This window comes from Sphaeramia orbicularis, chromosome 18 (assembly GCF_902148855.1).
Source record: "Sphaeramia orbicularis chromosome 18, fSphaOr1.1, whole genome shotgun sequence".
In the NCBI taxonomy this organism is placed as follows: domain Eukaryota; kingdom Metazoa; phylum Chordata; class Actinopteri; order Kurtiformes; family Apogonidae; genus Sphaeramia; species Sphaeramia orbicularis.
Genome location: NC_043974.1, coordinates 5,750,287 through 5,766,701, shown reverse-complemented (window position 1 = coordinate 5,766,701; position 16,415 = coordinate 5,750,287). Strand labels below are relative to the sequence as shown.

At 41.1% G+C, this 16,415-nt stretch overlaps 1 protein-coding gene across 1 annotated transcript in view; it reads left to right on the top strand.

The window, feature by feature from the left end:
- Positions 1-16,415, top strand: part of trpc5a (transient receptor potential cation channel, subfamily C, member 5a) — a 253,871-nt gene that overhangs the window by 217,322 nt on the left and 20,134 nt on the right. The window contains exons 14-15 of the mRNA XM_030162423.1: positions 12,794-12,989; positions 15,032-15,241. Coding sequence (XP_030018283.1) covers positions 12,794-12,989; positions 15,032-15,241 — 406 coding nt within the window. The remainder of the gene's footprint in view (positions 1-12,793; positions 12,990-15,031; positions 15,242-16,415) is intronic.

Genomic DNA, 16,415 nt, shown 5'->3' with positions numbered 1-16,415 from the left:
CAGAGAGTGGGAGGGATGCAGAGAGTGGGAGGGGCGCAAAGAGTGGGAGGGACGGAGAGAGTGGGAGGGGCATAGAGAGTGGGAGGGGCGCAGAGAGTGGGAGGAGCACAGAGAGTGGGAGGTACACAGAGTGGGAGGGGCACAGATAGTGGGAGGGGCACAGAGAGTGGGGGGGCGTGGAGAGTGAGGACACAGAGAGTGGGAGGGGCGCAGAGAGTGGGAGGGATGCAGAGAATGGGAGGGGCACAAAGAGTGGGAGGGACGCAGAGAGTGGAAGGAGTGCAGAGAGTGGGAGGGGTGCAGAGAGTGGGGGGGCAGAGAGTGGGAGGGGCACAAAGAGTGGGAGGGGCGCAGAGAGTGGGAGGGATACACAGAGTGGGAGGGGCGCAGAGAGTGGGAGAGACGCAGAGAGTGGGAGGGACAACCAGAGTGGGAGGGGCGCAGAGAGTGGGGTTTATGCACCATGGTTCTGGTTTTTATGAGAGCCAATCCTGGCACTAAATCATGGCTTCTGTCCAGGGTCATTTAGTGCTCAGTGGTGGGTCTGAAGTTAAAGATGTGTATTCACTGGACTGGGACTACCTCGTCCACACAGTAGGTCTGGACTATGTTGCATGTTTGGGCCTATCCTCATTGTGGTGAATCATAGCGCTGTCATTTTTCCATTCAGTGGGACCATGTCACTGTCTGCACCACCCCCCCCCACTGCTGTTACCGCTGAATACCCTTTTCTGACATTTGATACATAACATTTGTGGCGTCATCAAGCTGTTGAGCTGACAGCGTCCTGTCATTTCCTTGTGTTGTCCACTGGTGGAAACTGTGTGTCAGACTGGTCCACTTTAGTCTGAAGAATTATGGAGGGAAAGCAGTCACAGATCTGTGTCACATGATCTAATAATGACAAATATGACACAATCCTGTTTGCATCATTTGGACTAGGCACACTGTTAAGGAACAAATGGGAAACATTTATAGATCAATGCAAAAGAACTTCAGATGTGTGTCTAAAGCCTTTCTTCAGGCAGGGTTATTAGTAAACTCCGCCTACTAATAACCACATGATCTAATAATGACAAATATGACACAATCCTGTTTGCATCATTTGGACTAGGCACACTGTTAAGGAACAAATGGGAAACATTTATAGATCAATGCAAAAGAACTTCAGATGTGTGTCTAAAGCCTTTCTTCAGGCAGGGTTATTAGTAAACTCCGCCTACTTTTTTCCACTTGTTTTTTCATCGTGAAACCTTTGTGAATGTGAGCTTTGTTGTTTTCAAGAGGGATATATTTTCCATATATTTTATGTTCAAATACACCCCAGTGTGTATTTGAACATACATGTGTTCAAATGTCTTGGTTTTTCATGTGTGCCTTATTTCCCATTTTACGGTCATGTGCCCCTCCATCTGTGCAAACTGCAACACTGCAGCTCATAGGTTCTGAAGGGATACAGAAATGGGCCCACAAGTCACCAGAACAAGACTGTGGTAACTTTGGTACAAACTAACAGTTTTAGCAGCAGAGGTGACGAGTGAATGTGTAAAAGGGATTTTACTGAAGAATGAAAAAAGAGGAGGGTCAGGGGAAAACCACAGCTGTGATGGAAAGGACTCGCACAAATGAAGAGACATGTCATAGTGAGACACTGCGCACACACACACACACACACACACACACACGCATATACACACACACACACCCTTACACACACACAGACACACACAATGAAATAATTCTTCCATATTCATAAGCACTATAGGCTGGAATAATTTAATTGCACACTGTCAGACTGCCAAGTCTAAACACACACTCAGACAAACACTGTATACAATACATCTGTGACACACACACACACACATCCACACACACACACAGTGTTTGTCAGCATGCCTCCCACACAGCCGCAGGACTGGAACAGTGGAATGGATCAGCTGGAGCATTTTATGATTTGGTTTATTGGAGGGAAAGATGAGGAGAAAAGATAAAGAAAGAAAAGGAGGAGAGAACAGGTACAAATGGAAGAGGAAAAATTACTGAGACAAGAACACACAAGGGACAAGAAAAAGGAGTGAAGGACCGACACAGGCTCTGTTCAGATGGAGGTAAATGTGTCCATATGTGACCTGGATCTGATCTGTTACAGACAGTCTGAACAGCACTAATCTGACCCAGACCACTTTCATATGTGGTCCTAAATCTGACCCAGACCACTTTCATACATGGTCCTAAATCTGACCTGGACCACTTTCATAAGCGGTCCTAAATCTGACCCGGACCACTTTCATATGTGGTCCTAAATCTGACCCGGATCACTTTCATATGTGGTCCTAAATCTGACCCAGACCACATTCATATGTGGTCCTAAATCTGATATTTTCTCAGATATTTTTTCAGATCTGATATTTTCCAATGTGACTTAAATCTGAATGTTCAGGTCACATTTATCCAACCTTTACCTCACTGAAATGCAACAAACGACCCAGTTGTTCATCCCAGGAGGAGGAGCGGAGGAAAAACATATTTCTTTCTGTAAACACAGTGTGTGTCTGCGTGGTCATGTATTCCATCAGGACCTCTTTTGTGCTTGTGGGTCACTTCAGGGTCACATTCAGTTCAGACTCAAAACTGATAGAAGTCGCATTTAATGTGGAATATGAACCAACACACAAAAAATCAAATTTCACAAAAAAAAATCTTAATTGTGCATTAAAGAAACATGGTTACAAACAGTAAGGCGGATTGGGTTACCGGGGCTGAGGCAGAGGAAGGTCAAAAAAAGATCAAGGTCGGCAACAGGTCCTCAGGAACAGAAGAAATCCAGGAGAGTTGGGTGAAATCCATGGACAATCTGGCAAAGAGTAGGAGACCAGAGGAGGCAGGGATGAGGTGCAAGTGATTTGGCAGGGATCCCTGGATGGTGCAGAGGTTCTTCTCCTTCTCAGATTCAGACCAGATGATAAGCATTGTGAAAGTCTAGTTTAGTGAAGATGGTGGATCCTTGAAGTTGTCAATGACATGAGTGGTAGTGGGTAGCAGTTCTAAATAGTGATGTCATTAAGGCCCTGGTAATCGATGCAGGGCCTCAGTATCTTGTCCTTCTTCGACAAAGACAGATAATGCCAGCAGCCAAAGAGTTGTTGATATACATCTCCATTGCTTCTCTCTCCGGGGCAGACAAAGAATAAAGATGACCCCTAGGGGGCGATGTACGCAGCAAAAGGTCTATGGCACAGTCGATGAGAAGGTAAAGATGTGGCTTTGGCCTTGCTGAGGACCTCCTAGAAGTCATGGTACTCTGGAGGAACCAGTGGTTTAGTCTACGTGATATGCAAGTATATGCCGTATATCCACTACAAAAGGTCCTGAATTTCCGTATAACCACTGAAAAATGCACAAAGATGTATCAGCATGTTTTTGTGACATACTTTCACCTTCCATTCATAATTCGCTTACTCTGCGATACGAAGCGGGCACTTTGGACCATAGGGGCTTCTATCAGTCATGACGTGGACCAGACGTGAACCCCTAAGGAAGCAGTAAAGTTGCATAAGTCGCCAACTTGAATTGGTCCAACGCTCTGGTTTCCTGTATCTGGCTTTCTTTACTAGGGAATCCAATATAAGGCCATACACAGCAGCTTTTCCTAAGGGTAGGGAAGGGGACCTGCTGACACTATTGTCGTACAGCATTTTGGGAGAAGATCTGCACTCCTGATATAGAGTTGTTGACTATCTCACTCCAACCGTTTTACTTACCTCTTGAGTTCCAACAGTTGTTCTACACCATTGTTTACATCCATTCGTGCGCCAGTCCATCAGCTGCAGCTCAGCTGATTGCTGACGTAACGCAAAGACTGAACGCTCTCTGCCCGGATGCTCCAAAATTCATTCTCAGTGACTTTAATCACTGCCATCTAAATGCAACTCTGCGGACTTATGAGCAGTATGTAACTTGTGCCACCACACAGAGGAACTCTATCATAGACCTTTGTCACGGCTCAATGAACAGAGCTTACACTTTGTTGTCATTGCCTTCCTTTAGAGCCTCATGTCACAACAGTGTGTATCTCATGCCTCTGTACACTTCCTCCTTAGGAGACTCCCTCGCATGGAGAAATCTGTAAGGAGGTGGTCAGAGGACTCCATCTCTGTGCTACAGGCCTGCTTTGATTGTACAGACTGCCAATGTTTTTATGATGCGTGTGGTGACAAAGTAAATGATCTTTGTGAAACTGTTTCTTCATACATCTTGTTTTGTGTACACTCCATTATACCAACAAGAAAGGTTGTTATTTATCCAAATAACAAACTTTGGATAACAAAGGAGTTAAAAACAGTCATAAACAAAAAGAAATGGATATATTATATTGGTAATCCCCTTGAAAACTTGGAAGTTTCCAGAGAAGTACACAATGAAATAAGAAAGGCCAAACTAAGGTACCGGGAAAAAATTTAAGCCCAGTACAGCAGTGGGGATCTTGGAGCAGCCTGGCAAGGTATTAAGAACATGGCCTCCATTAATCAGCACTCCTGTGAGACCAGGAAACCCGTTAGTGTGAAGGGTGTGGATAATTCTGACTTACCGAATCATTTTAGCTCTTTTTTCTCATGTTTTGAATCATCTGATTTTACTGAGAATGTCTCTTTATGGAAGGAATCCCTCAAGCCTCTAAATGAAATTGTGATATCTCAGGGATGTGTCACAACTTTACTTAGAAGGGTTAAATTAGGAAAAGAGGTTGACCCTGATGCCATTTGTGGATGCACTCTTCATTATTGTGCTGACGAGCTCAGCGGGGTTTTCACCAGACTGTTCCAGTTGTGTGCTGACCTTGGACAGATTCCCAAAATCTGGAAAACATAAGCCATTATACCAGTTCCCAAATCAAAAAACGCCAAAGAGTTGAGTGACGTTAGACCAGTGGCACTGATGTCCCTTGTAATGAAGAACTTGGAAAAGATTCTAAAAGATATCATTGTATCGTTGATAGACCGCAAACTTGATACTTTGCAGTTTGCTTACCAGCCACATAAAGGAATGGAGGATGCAAAACTGTACATCTTGGACACTGTATACAAGCACCTTGAAAAACCAGGATCCTACACAAGACTTTCATTTGCCGACTTTTCCTCAGCCGTTAACAAAATGCAGCCCCACATTTTAATGGAGAGGCTAGCATCTTACTTTGTCTTCCAGCCCAGTTGCTCATGTTACTGTTGAAATTTCTAACAGAGAGGGTCCAGCAGGTTTTTGTTAATGGTCAAATGTCCAGGAGGACACTAGCAAACACTGGTTCACCTCAAGGTTGTGTATTGTCTCCACTTCTGTTTATCGTGTACACTGACAGCTGTAGAACGTCTTTAGAGGACACGTTTATTGTGAAGTTTTCTGATGACACCATCCTTTTATGACCCCTTCAGGGGTCAGAGTCCGATCATGGTCCCACCTTATCAAAAACTGTCAGCTGGTGTGATGAAAATCATCTGGACTTGAATGTCTCAAAAACTAAAGACACGATCATCGATTTTAGACACAACAACAATGACCACAAAGTGAGTGTGATCCATGGTGAGGATGTTCAGATTGTGGATTCATACAAATATCTTGTCACTATTTTTAACTGTAAGCTCAGGTTTGATGCCAACACTGAATCTGTGGTGAAGAGAGGCCAACAGAGAATCCATCTGATGAAGAGACTGAACTCTTTTAATGTCAGTGAGAAGATTTTAAGAAACTTTTATTGTTCATTTATTGAAAGCCTTTTAACTTTTTCTTTTATCTGTTGGTTCAATGTTTTAACTATGAAAGACAAAGACAAAGTCTGCATGAGTATTGTAAAAATGTGCTCCAAGATCATTGGAGTCAGACTTAGAGACTTGTCTTCCCTCTGGGAGCTTCAGGTGGTGAGAAAAGCACAGTCCATGATCAGGGACCCTCATGTGTTGCGTCAGAAATTTACCTTGATGCCTTCAGGCCGGTGTTACCACGCTCCTCAGAGGAAAACTAATAGATATTCAAAATCTTTTATTCCTTCAGCTATCACACTTTTAAACTCTGACAGAAGCCATTTTAGTCATTTTATATGATTTTTTTTTTCTTTGTTTAAATATTAGCGGAACCAATAGGGTCTTTTAGTCTGCATTGGTATTTATTGATTATTTATTGTTGACTATTTAAATGTATTTATTCGTAGTTGCTGTCAATAATCCTTTATTTGTGCACCGATTTATTTATGTTTGTCACATTGCACTTTGGATGTGGACTGATGTCGGGGCTGATGTCTGTGGTAAGCTGCAAATGAATTGCCCGTATGGGATGAATGAAGTTTTCTGAATCTGAATAACCACGATTGGAACAGCAGGTGATTGGCACATTGAATTATATCTAAAAGTAGCTAACTGGTGGTTTGGTTGAAATTAAGCAGGTGCGGCTGCTCTGTATGTGTGTGTGTGTGTGTGTGGGGGGGGGGGGGTACGTGTGTGTGTGTGTATGCGTTGTAGATGACAACTGGACCTGACCAGCCTTGTTGAGAGTCAGACAAGGGAATTTAAGAACAAGTGTCCTTAGTTAGAGTGGATAAATTAAAGTTAATACTGGTAAATTCTAGACAACTTTTAAAGTTGGTTGAAACAATTTAAATGTACAAAATTAATGCTATTTTCAAATTTTCATATAGTTCATTCATAAAAGTGTTAATCAAAATGAAATTAATTCGTTGTCATCTTAAATGTCCATTAATTAAGACATTGTGTACACCATTAAATGACTAACTGATAGGTAAGATATAGTCACATAATTTGAGCTATTGAAAGAGTGGAATTTTTGCCTCCGTTTGTCCAGCACCCCTCCCAGAGCAGCAACTGCTTCAAAACAGCCCCACACAAGAACTGCCATGCTCATTAATGCATAAAGTATTTATCCACACTTAAGTGAGGTCATGAAAGTCTGGTTATGTGAATGTAAGCAACACAAGATTTATAACAGTCATTAACTACTGGACTTTAACTAACCATTGAACAACCAGTGAAAAGACAAGACAAGTTACAGATGCAGGAGTATGCTTCTCAAATATAGACACCCTTTTCTCTGTGAGGATGCCAGTTGATTTTGTTGCACTGCAGATAAAACCCAGCACTACTTTTATGTCAGTTTCCAAATGACATTTTCTCTAAATCTAACCTTTCTTAAGTGATTTATCACCATTTATTTATAATATTATAGGTAAGCGTTATAACAAAAACAGAGAAAACTGCAGAAAAAGTGACCTTTTCAGTAAAATATATCATTAACTGAACATAAACCCAGTGAGTGCGTCCATCCACTGTCATTGATCCAACTCCATGGGTTTTACTGGGGAATCAATGTTGGAGAAGATGACGGTGTTTCCACGGTAACTACGGAGCCTCTGAACGTCCAAATGTGGTTATATCTGATGACCATGAAAAGATGAAGAACTGTATTTTATACCAATTATTGACATGGATTGATAGAATTAGTGGATCAACAGGTATTAAACAGTTTAGATCAGTAGATGGTTTAGGTTAAAGGAGGACGTTTGGGTTTTTAAGGGTTAAAGGTGGACGTTTGGGTCTTTAAGGGTTAAAGGTGGACGTTTGGGTCTTTAAGGGTTAAAGGTGGATGTTTGGGCCTTTATGGGTTTAAGGTGGACGTTTGGGTCTTGATGGGATAAAGGGGAACGTTTGGGTCTTTATGGGTTTAAGGTGGACATTTGGGTCTTTAGGGGTTAAAGGTGGACATTTAGGTCTTTAAGGGTTAAAGGTGGAGGTTTTGGTCTCTATGGGTTTAAGGTGGACGTTTGGGTCTTTAAGGGTTAAGGGTGGACATTTGGGTCTTTAGGGGTTAAAAGATAAAGATAAAAGATCTGGCACAAATACTAAACCTACCTGAATGTTGACTGTTGCCGTGGTGATGCCATCGTCTGCAGTGTCACATGACCAGACTGTAGTGGTTGTCAGTCCAAAAATGATGTTGAATGAAATAAATGGACAAACACCAGGTGTGTAAATGGTGATACAATTCAAACTAATCACTGCTGATATATTCCTGGATGTCAGGTTCTACTGGACACAGTAGAAGGGCTTGGACTTGGACCTGGACCTGTATATGTGGTCTACAGGTCTAAATTCTCCCAGTCCTACTGACTCCTGTGAACCCTAGAGTTCATTTACAAACCAAATACAGCTGATACTGTGGGTCAGCTCCTGTTGTGTTTATGAGGAGTGGTCTGAGTAGAGACACAGCAGAAGGATGGAAAAATAGACTGGAAAAGAGAAAAAGAAGGAAACACAGAAAGGAGACAGAGAAAGAAGGAAACAGAGAAAGAAGGAAACAGAAAGAAGGAAACACAGAAAGAAGGAAACATGGAAAGAAGGAACCATGGAAAGAAGGCAACACAGAAAGAAGGAAACAGAGAAAGAAGGAAACAGAAAGAAGGAAACACAGAAAGAAGGAAAGAGAAAGAAGGAAACAGAGAAAGAAGGAAACAGAAAGAAGGAAACACGGAAAGAAGGAAACACAGAAGGAAGAAGAGACAGAAAGAAACAGAGACAAAAGGAAACAGAGAAAGAAGGAAACAGAAAGAAGGAAACTCAGAAAGAAGGAAACACGGAAAGAAGGAAACAGAAAAAGAAGGAAACAGAAAGAAGGAAGCAGAGAAAGAAGGAAACAGACATGGAAACAGAGAAAGAAGGAAACAGAAAGAAGGAAAGAGAACAAAGGAAACATGGAAAGAAGGAAACACAGAAAGAAGGAAACAGAAAGAAGGAAACAGACAAAAAGAAACACGGAAAGAAGGAAACACAGAAAGAAGGAAACCACCAGGAAGGTACCACAGTTGACTGAACACGCACACGTATGATGTCATGTTTAAGAAACCAAGAAATGAACCAGCAGCTACAGACAGCAAGGACAGACATCCACTGATTCATACCTGTCTGTCTCTGTCTGTCTGTGTCATTCATGTTCTGTCTTTTTTGTTTAATAACTATAACACCATCTCCTGCTCCGTTGCTCATTTCACCAGTGATTCCATTCCCCCTCACTGTTCATTTACACAGTCACCTCTTATTTACTATTTACACACACACACACACACACACACACACACACACACACACACACACTCAATGAGAATAAATGTTGCACTGTTGAATTTTTCATGCAGCGCAGATATAAACCCTGCAGAAAACCTCCTCCCCCTTCTCTCTCCCTTTCTCTGCCTCTCTCTCCTTCTCTCTTTTTCTCTCTCCCTCCCTCCCTTTCTCTGCCTCTCTCTCCCTCCCTCTCCCTCTCTCTGCCTTTCTTTCTCTTTCATTTTTGTGATGTAGCGTCATCCACTAATTGTTGCTTCATCAATCATTCAGTACCCTCCCTCTCTCTCTCCCTCCCTCTCTCTATCCTCCCTCCCTCTCCCTCCCTCTCCCTCCCTCTCCCTCCCTCCCCTCTAACTGTGACTGTCACTCAAACCATGTAAAGGAACACACTGAGAATGCCAAGAGCACCAGGACATCAGCTCTAACATCACACAAATATTTAACAGGTTTATTTTTTCTGTCCAAATCTGTTCACATCAGTGTTCCATTTAACTCTGAGCAGGAGTTTACGCTGGGCCATGACAGGAGTTTACATAATCATGTCTTCATTGGTGAATAATTATGGAAAATCATCCTTTGACCCTTTAATAAGTGGTTTGTATGAGTCCACAGAAACATCCACAGGTTCACAGCCTTTGACTGTCATGTGACCAGGAAATACACCCTGATTGGACCGTCCACAATGACACCGTCCACACAGACACCATCCACACTGACACTGTCCACATGTTTACAATAGAATCAGTGAACTACAAAATTAAAACAAACACAAAAAAGTGGCATTTAGGAACGGCACAGAAAAAGACAATGAGCACAAAAAGACACAAATATACAGTACAGGCCAAAAGTTTGGACACACCTTCTCATTCTTTGCATTTTCTTTATTTCCATGACTATTTTCATTGTAGAGCCTTACTGAAGGCATCAAAACTATGAATGAACACTTGTGGAATTATGTACTTACCAAAAAAGTGTGAAATAACTGACAACATGTCTTATATTCTAGTTTCTTCAAAGTAGCCACCCTTAGCTCTGATGACTGCTTTGCACACTCTTGGCATTCTCTTGATGAGCTTCCAGAGGTAGTCACCTGAAATGGTTTTCACTTCATAGCTGTGCCTCATCAGGGTTACTTCGTGGAATTTCTTGCCTTATTGATGGGGTTGGGACCATCATTTGTGTTGTGCAGAAGTCAGGTTGATGCACAGCTGACAGCCCTACTGGACAACTGTTAGAATACATATTATGGCGAGAACCAATCAGCTAAGTAAAGACAAACGAGTGGCCATCATTACTTTAAGAAATGAAGGTCAGTCAGTCCGGAAAATTGCAAAACCTTTGAATGTGTCCCCAAGTGCAGTCGCAAAAACCATCAAGCGCTCCAACGAAACTGGCTCACATGAGGACCGCCCCAGGAAAGGAAGACCAAGAGTCACCTCTGATGCTGAAGATAAGTTCATGCGAGTCACCAGCCTCAGAAATCGCAAATTAACAGCAGCTCAGATTAAAGACCAGATGAATACCACACAGAGCTCTAGCAGCAGACACATCTCTACAACAACTGTTAAGAGGAGACTGCGCCAATCAGGCCTTCATGGTCAAACAGCTGCTAGGAAACCACTGCTAAGGAGAGGCAACAAACAGAAGAGATTTATTTGGGCCAAGAAACACAAGGAATGGACCTTAGACCAGTGGAAATCTGTGCTTTGGTCTGATGAGTCCAAATTTCAGATCTTTGGATCCAACCGCCATGTCTTTGTGCGACGCAGAAAAGGTGAACGGATGGATGCTACATGCCTGGTTCCCACCGTGAAGCATGGAGGAGGAGGTGTGATGGTGTGGGGGTGCTTTGCTGGTGACGCTGTTGGGGATTTATTCAAGATTAAAGGCAACCTGAATCAGCATGGCTACCACAGCATCGTGCAGCGACATGCCATTCCATCCGGTCTGCGTTTAGTTGGACCATCATTTATTTTTCAACAGGACAATGACCTCAAACACACCTCCAGGCTGTGTGAGGGATATTTGACCAAGAAGGAGAGTGATGGAGTGCTGCGCCAGATGACCTGGCCTCCACAGTCACCAGACTTGAACCCAACCGAGATGGTTTGGTTGAGCTGGACCGCAGAGTGAAGGCAAAAGGACCAACAAGTGCTAAGCATCTCTGGGAACTTCTTCAAGACTGTTGGGAAACCATGTCAGGTGACTACCTCTGGAAGCTCATCAAGAGAATGCCAAGAGTGTGCAAAGCAGTCATCAGAGCTAAGGGTGGCTACTTTGAAGAGACTAGAATATAAGAGATGTTTTCAGTTATTTCACACTTTTTTGTTAAGTACATAATTCCATATGTGTTCATTCATAGTTTTGATGCCTTCAGTGAGGATCTACAATGAAAATAGTCATGAAAATAAAGAAAATGCGAAGAATGAGAAGGTGTGTCCAAACTTTTGGCCTGTACTGTAAATGAGGAGTCATTAAATATATATTTACATAAAGGAGAAATGGTAATGATAATGTAAGGTGCAGCAGTACTGGATCACTGTTTTCTGGGTCTACTCCATCCTGTTTGATGGTGTGTCTTCTGTCACATATGCATTAACCAACATCAGCCAATAGTTTGGAACCAAACAGCTCTAAGATCTAATAACAACCATCACTTTTTACAGTGGAGACAGCAACTGCAGCTGATTCTGCAACCTCCAGGGATCAGGGGAAAAATCTGTGTTTTACAGTACTGCATTGGCAAATGTGTTTCTGCAAAAACAATGAATTATTCATCTATACAAATCATTTTAAAGTATTTTATTTTGTGTTCATCCTTCCATGACAGCTTTGGACGGTTTGTATGAGTCAGTCTGAGGATGAGGGTTTCCCCTCAGTAATGAGACTGACATAGAAAAGAAATGTGTGTCCTCTACTGAAGCAGAGAGGACGTCTGTCCAAACATGTGGACACGAGGACATGTGGACACAAGGATGAGTAAATGAGTGTGTCTTCTACTGAAGCAGAGAGGATGTCTGTCCAAACATGTGAACACAAGGATGAGAAAATGAGTGTGTCTTCCATTGAAGCAGAGAGGACGTCTGTCCAAACATGTGGACATAAGGACATGTGGACACAAGGATGAGTAAATGAGTGTGCCTTCTACTGAAGCAGAGAGAATGTTTGTCCAAACATGTGGACATGAGGACATGTGGAGACAAGGATATGTGGACACGAGGATATGTGGACATGACGATACATGGGCATGTGGACTGCAGCATCTGTCCAGTTTTCTGTCATTCTTTGTGTTTTTGTAGCCAGGGGGACAGTCCATACACAAACCGTGATGTGGGGACAGGTTTAGTTTGTGTTCAGCCTGGACATGAGGACTGTCTCTGTGACTGATGTCAACATTTGTCAGTGTTACAGTTTGTTTCCTGAAGCTGGTTCTAAACACGTCAGTGTCATTTCCTGGAACCGCTGGTTTGACTGAACGGTTGTTTTTGTGCCAGATGGTGGTTGGGTTGTTTATGAGTCCAGTCCTCTTCAGAGTTTAACAATGGGTAGTGTCTTTGTCCTCCAGTCCTTTACATATCCTTCTTCTGTCTGTCCTCAGGTTATTTGTCAGTTTATCAGTGGGTGGTGTCTTTGTCCTCCAGTCCTTTACATATCCTTCTTCTGTCTGTCCTCAGGTTATTTGAGACCCTTCAGTCTCTGTTCTGGTCCATATTCGGCCTGTTGAACCTCTACGTCACCAACGTGAAGGCTCGTCATGAATTCACAGAGTTCGTGGGAGCAACCATGTTTGGGACGTACAACGTCATCTCACTGGTGGTTCTGCTCAACATGCTCATCGCCATGATGAACAACTCCTATCAGCTCATCGCTGTGAGTCCAACACCGGGTCAGGGTCAGGAGGGGGGACCGGTTCTGAAACCAAGTCCTGGTCACAGTCGTCCATGGTCCCCTCAAACACCTCAAACCCACGTCCACTACAACCGCTTTCTCACAACAACAACAAGATTCAGCATCCATTCACTGCAGAATTAGAACGTATTATCATGATAATAATTATTATTATTAGGTTTGTATTTATCACATATCGCACCTGGATTCATCAAATGCATGTGTCACATGACTGCTTAGTTTAGTTTAGTTATGTTAGTTTTGTTTTTTGTTTTGCTTTGTTAGTTTAGTTTTTTGTTTTGTTTCTTTTGTTTTTGTTTTGTTAGTTTTTTGTTATTTGTTTGTTTTGTTTTTTGTTTTGTTTAGCTTGTTTTGTTTTGTTTAATTTTGTTTTGTTTGATTCATTTTGTTTTTCATTTTGTTTGTTTTTTGTTTCGTTTCATTCCATTTTTTTTATTTTGTTTTGTTACATTTCGTTTTTTGTTTTGTTTTTTGTTTTGTTTTTTGTTTTGTTTACTCCATACCGGTCCTCAGTTAAGTGTGTGTTTGTTTACTTACACATGTTTTTTTTAGCACTTTTCCATCTTTCTGTTACATTGTACATACATTTCTGTTACATCTTTCTGTTACATACAACATTAACACAGTTTATCTGTCTCTTTATTTATTCAATGACTTTAAAACTGGCTTTTAAATGACTCATTTTTTGTTTACTTTGATTAACGCTTGTGTTGTTTATCTATCTATCAATCTATCTATCTATCTATTAGGGGTGGGAATCTTCTAGTATCTCACAATTCAATTTGATTCCGATTTTTGGGGCTACGATTCGATTCAAAATTGCTTTTCGATTCAAATCGATTTTCGATTCAAAACAATTTGATTCCTACTGATTTCTGCTTTAATCTGCAGGTGTATAAAGGATCCTCACGATCTACTCCAGTCTGATATGGAAGACAGAATGACAAATGCAGACATTCAAAAGTCTTTTTCACATTTATTCAGTTTTAAACATTTATCCATGCTTGGCAGTATTTTCCTGAGGTACATCAGTGTGTGTTGGTTTCCCTCTGGTGTCTGATTGTGTCACCGTGTCCTTAAACTCTGGGTGATGCAGCTGACAGACTGAGTTCAACAAATACTGTTGGATGGGATGACAGTTTATTGCATTTAGCATGGTATACGTACGTATTTTCATCCTTTATTTAACGCCATTTGATGGTGTGTCAATGCGCTAATCGATAACCCCTAACCCTAACCGCTAATCACACTAGCTGCTAACCTGTCTATCTATCTATCTATCTATCTATCTATCTATCTATCTATCTATCTATCTATCTATCTATCTATCTATCTATCTATCTATCTATCTATCTATCTATCTATCTATCTATCTATCTATCTATCTATCTATCTATCTATCTATCTATCTCTTTATTTACTTAATTACCTGTGGTTACATGTTTACTTTATATGTAGATCAGCAGTAGAATTTGTTTTTTCTCTTTGTTTCCATTTATTTACTTACTTAACTCAGTTTTGTTCTCAGATCCATTTGTTTGTTTGTTTGTTTTTGTCATGTATAGACTGTTCTTCAGAAAGGTTTTCTTTTCTTCTTTTGTTGTATTTATTTTGTTTCTTTATATTTGAATTGTTCTTTTTGCATTTCTACTGACCTTCTCTAACCCTATATAATTATATATCTAACCCTATATATATATATATATATATATATATATATATATATATATATATATATATATATATATATATATATATATATATATACATATATATATGTGTGTGTGTGTGTGTGTGTGTGTATAAATATATATATGCCCTAACACTATCTAATTGTATATCTAACCCTTTGTCCATAGTTATTGTTGTGGCATTAAGCTCTTCTTGTTTCTTCTTCTGGGTTTCAAGATGTGACACATGTGTAAATGTGCACTTCCTCCACTTCATCCCCAGAATAAGAACATCCAAACATGGATCATCTTCATCCTGTTTTTGTCTGGTAGGATCATGCTGACATCGAGTGGAAGTTTGCTCGCACTAAGTTGTGGATGAGTTACTTTGACGAAGGCGGGACGCTGCCTCCTCCGTTCAACATCATCCCCAGCCCTAAGTCCATCTGGTACCTGCTCATGTGGCTCCACAACAAGTTATGCAGACGAGGACAACCGCCTGGAGATGACACGCACAAATGTGAAAACCTACGAGAGTTCACGGTGAGGGAGCTTTGACTGTCATCATCAGTCATGTGTTGGTCATTCATGATCTTTCATTGGTTCTTCATGTTTATTGTTCATGGATGATCTTTCGTTGGTTCTTCATCTTTATTGTTCATGGATGATCTTTGATTGGTTGCTAATCTTTATTTTTTATGGATGATCTTTCATTGGTTCCTCATCTTTATTTTCCATGGATGATCTTTCATTGGTTCTTCATCTTAATTGTTCACGGATGATCTTTCATTGGTTCCTCATCTTTATTGTTCATAGATGATCTTTCATTGGTTCTTCAATTTTATTTTTTATGGATGATCTGTCATTGGTTCCTCATCTTTATTGTTCATGGATGATCTTCTATTGTTGGTTTATGGTCTTTTTTTTGTTTTCTTTTTCATCATTTTTCCTTCATCATCTGTTTTCTCTCATTGTCTTGGACCTCTCATCCTCCCGTTAATGGCTCTGAGTTTCTTCTCATTTCTTCCTGTGGTGTTCACTGTGCTTTAGTTTTTCCTTGTTTTCATGTAAATCCATATCACCACACTAGCCTTCCTCTGTTTGCTCACTTAAACATTCAAATAAACCCTCCTAACTATAGCAGCTTCCCCAAACCCACAGACGTTCCTCTCCTCAGACTCTTCAGATCAGCGGTTTCCTCCATAAACCTGTGAATATTTTTGGTTGGTCTATGCTGCTCCACGGTTCCAAAAACAGGCTGTTTTGCAGCAAAGTCAAGAATAAATGCTTCATTTATTCACATTGACCCTAATAGACAACAGTATGTTTGTTACTGCACTGTCACGCAAACGAGCGTGGAACACAAGAACCCAAAAGGCCATATGCTGGTATCCATGGTAGCGGTTCACCAGAGCAGTGACAGACTTCACATGAAAACAGTGAACAACAACAGGAAGTGGACAGGAGCTCCTTTGGCAGCAGTGGTCTACGTCCTTTCAATGCATTTGTCAGTGAGAACTCAGACCAGGTTAGATGAAGACACTCCAGTCTACATCTAATCTGTCCCTTTTCATCCCAGAATTCACTGTGCTTTGGTGTGGAACATGTTTGGAATGCTAACATCTCACTTTGCTCAGTTTCTAGGTTATTTTCCCATTTTTATCAGTTCAAATCTTCTCTTTAAATATATTTAAAAGTTGTTGTTTTTTTAATCTTC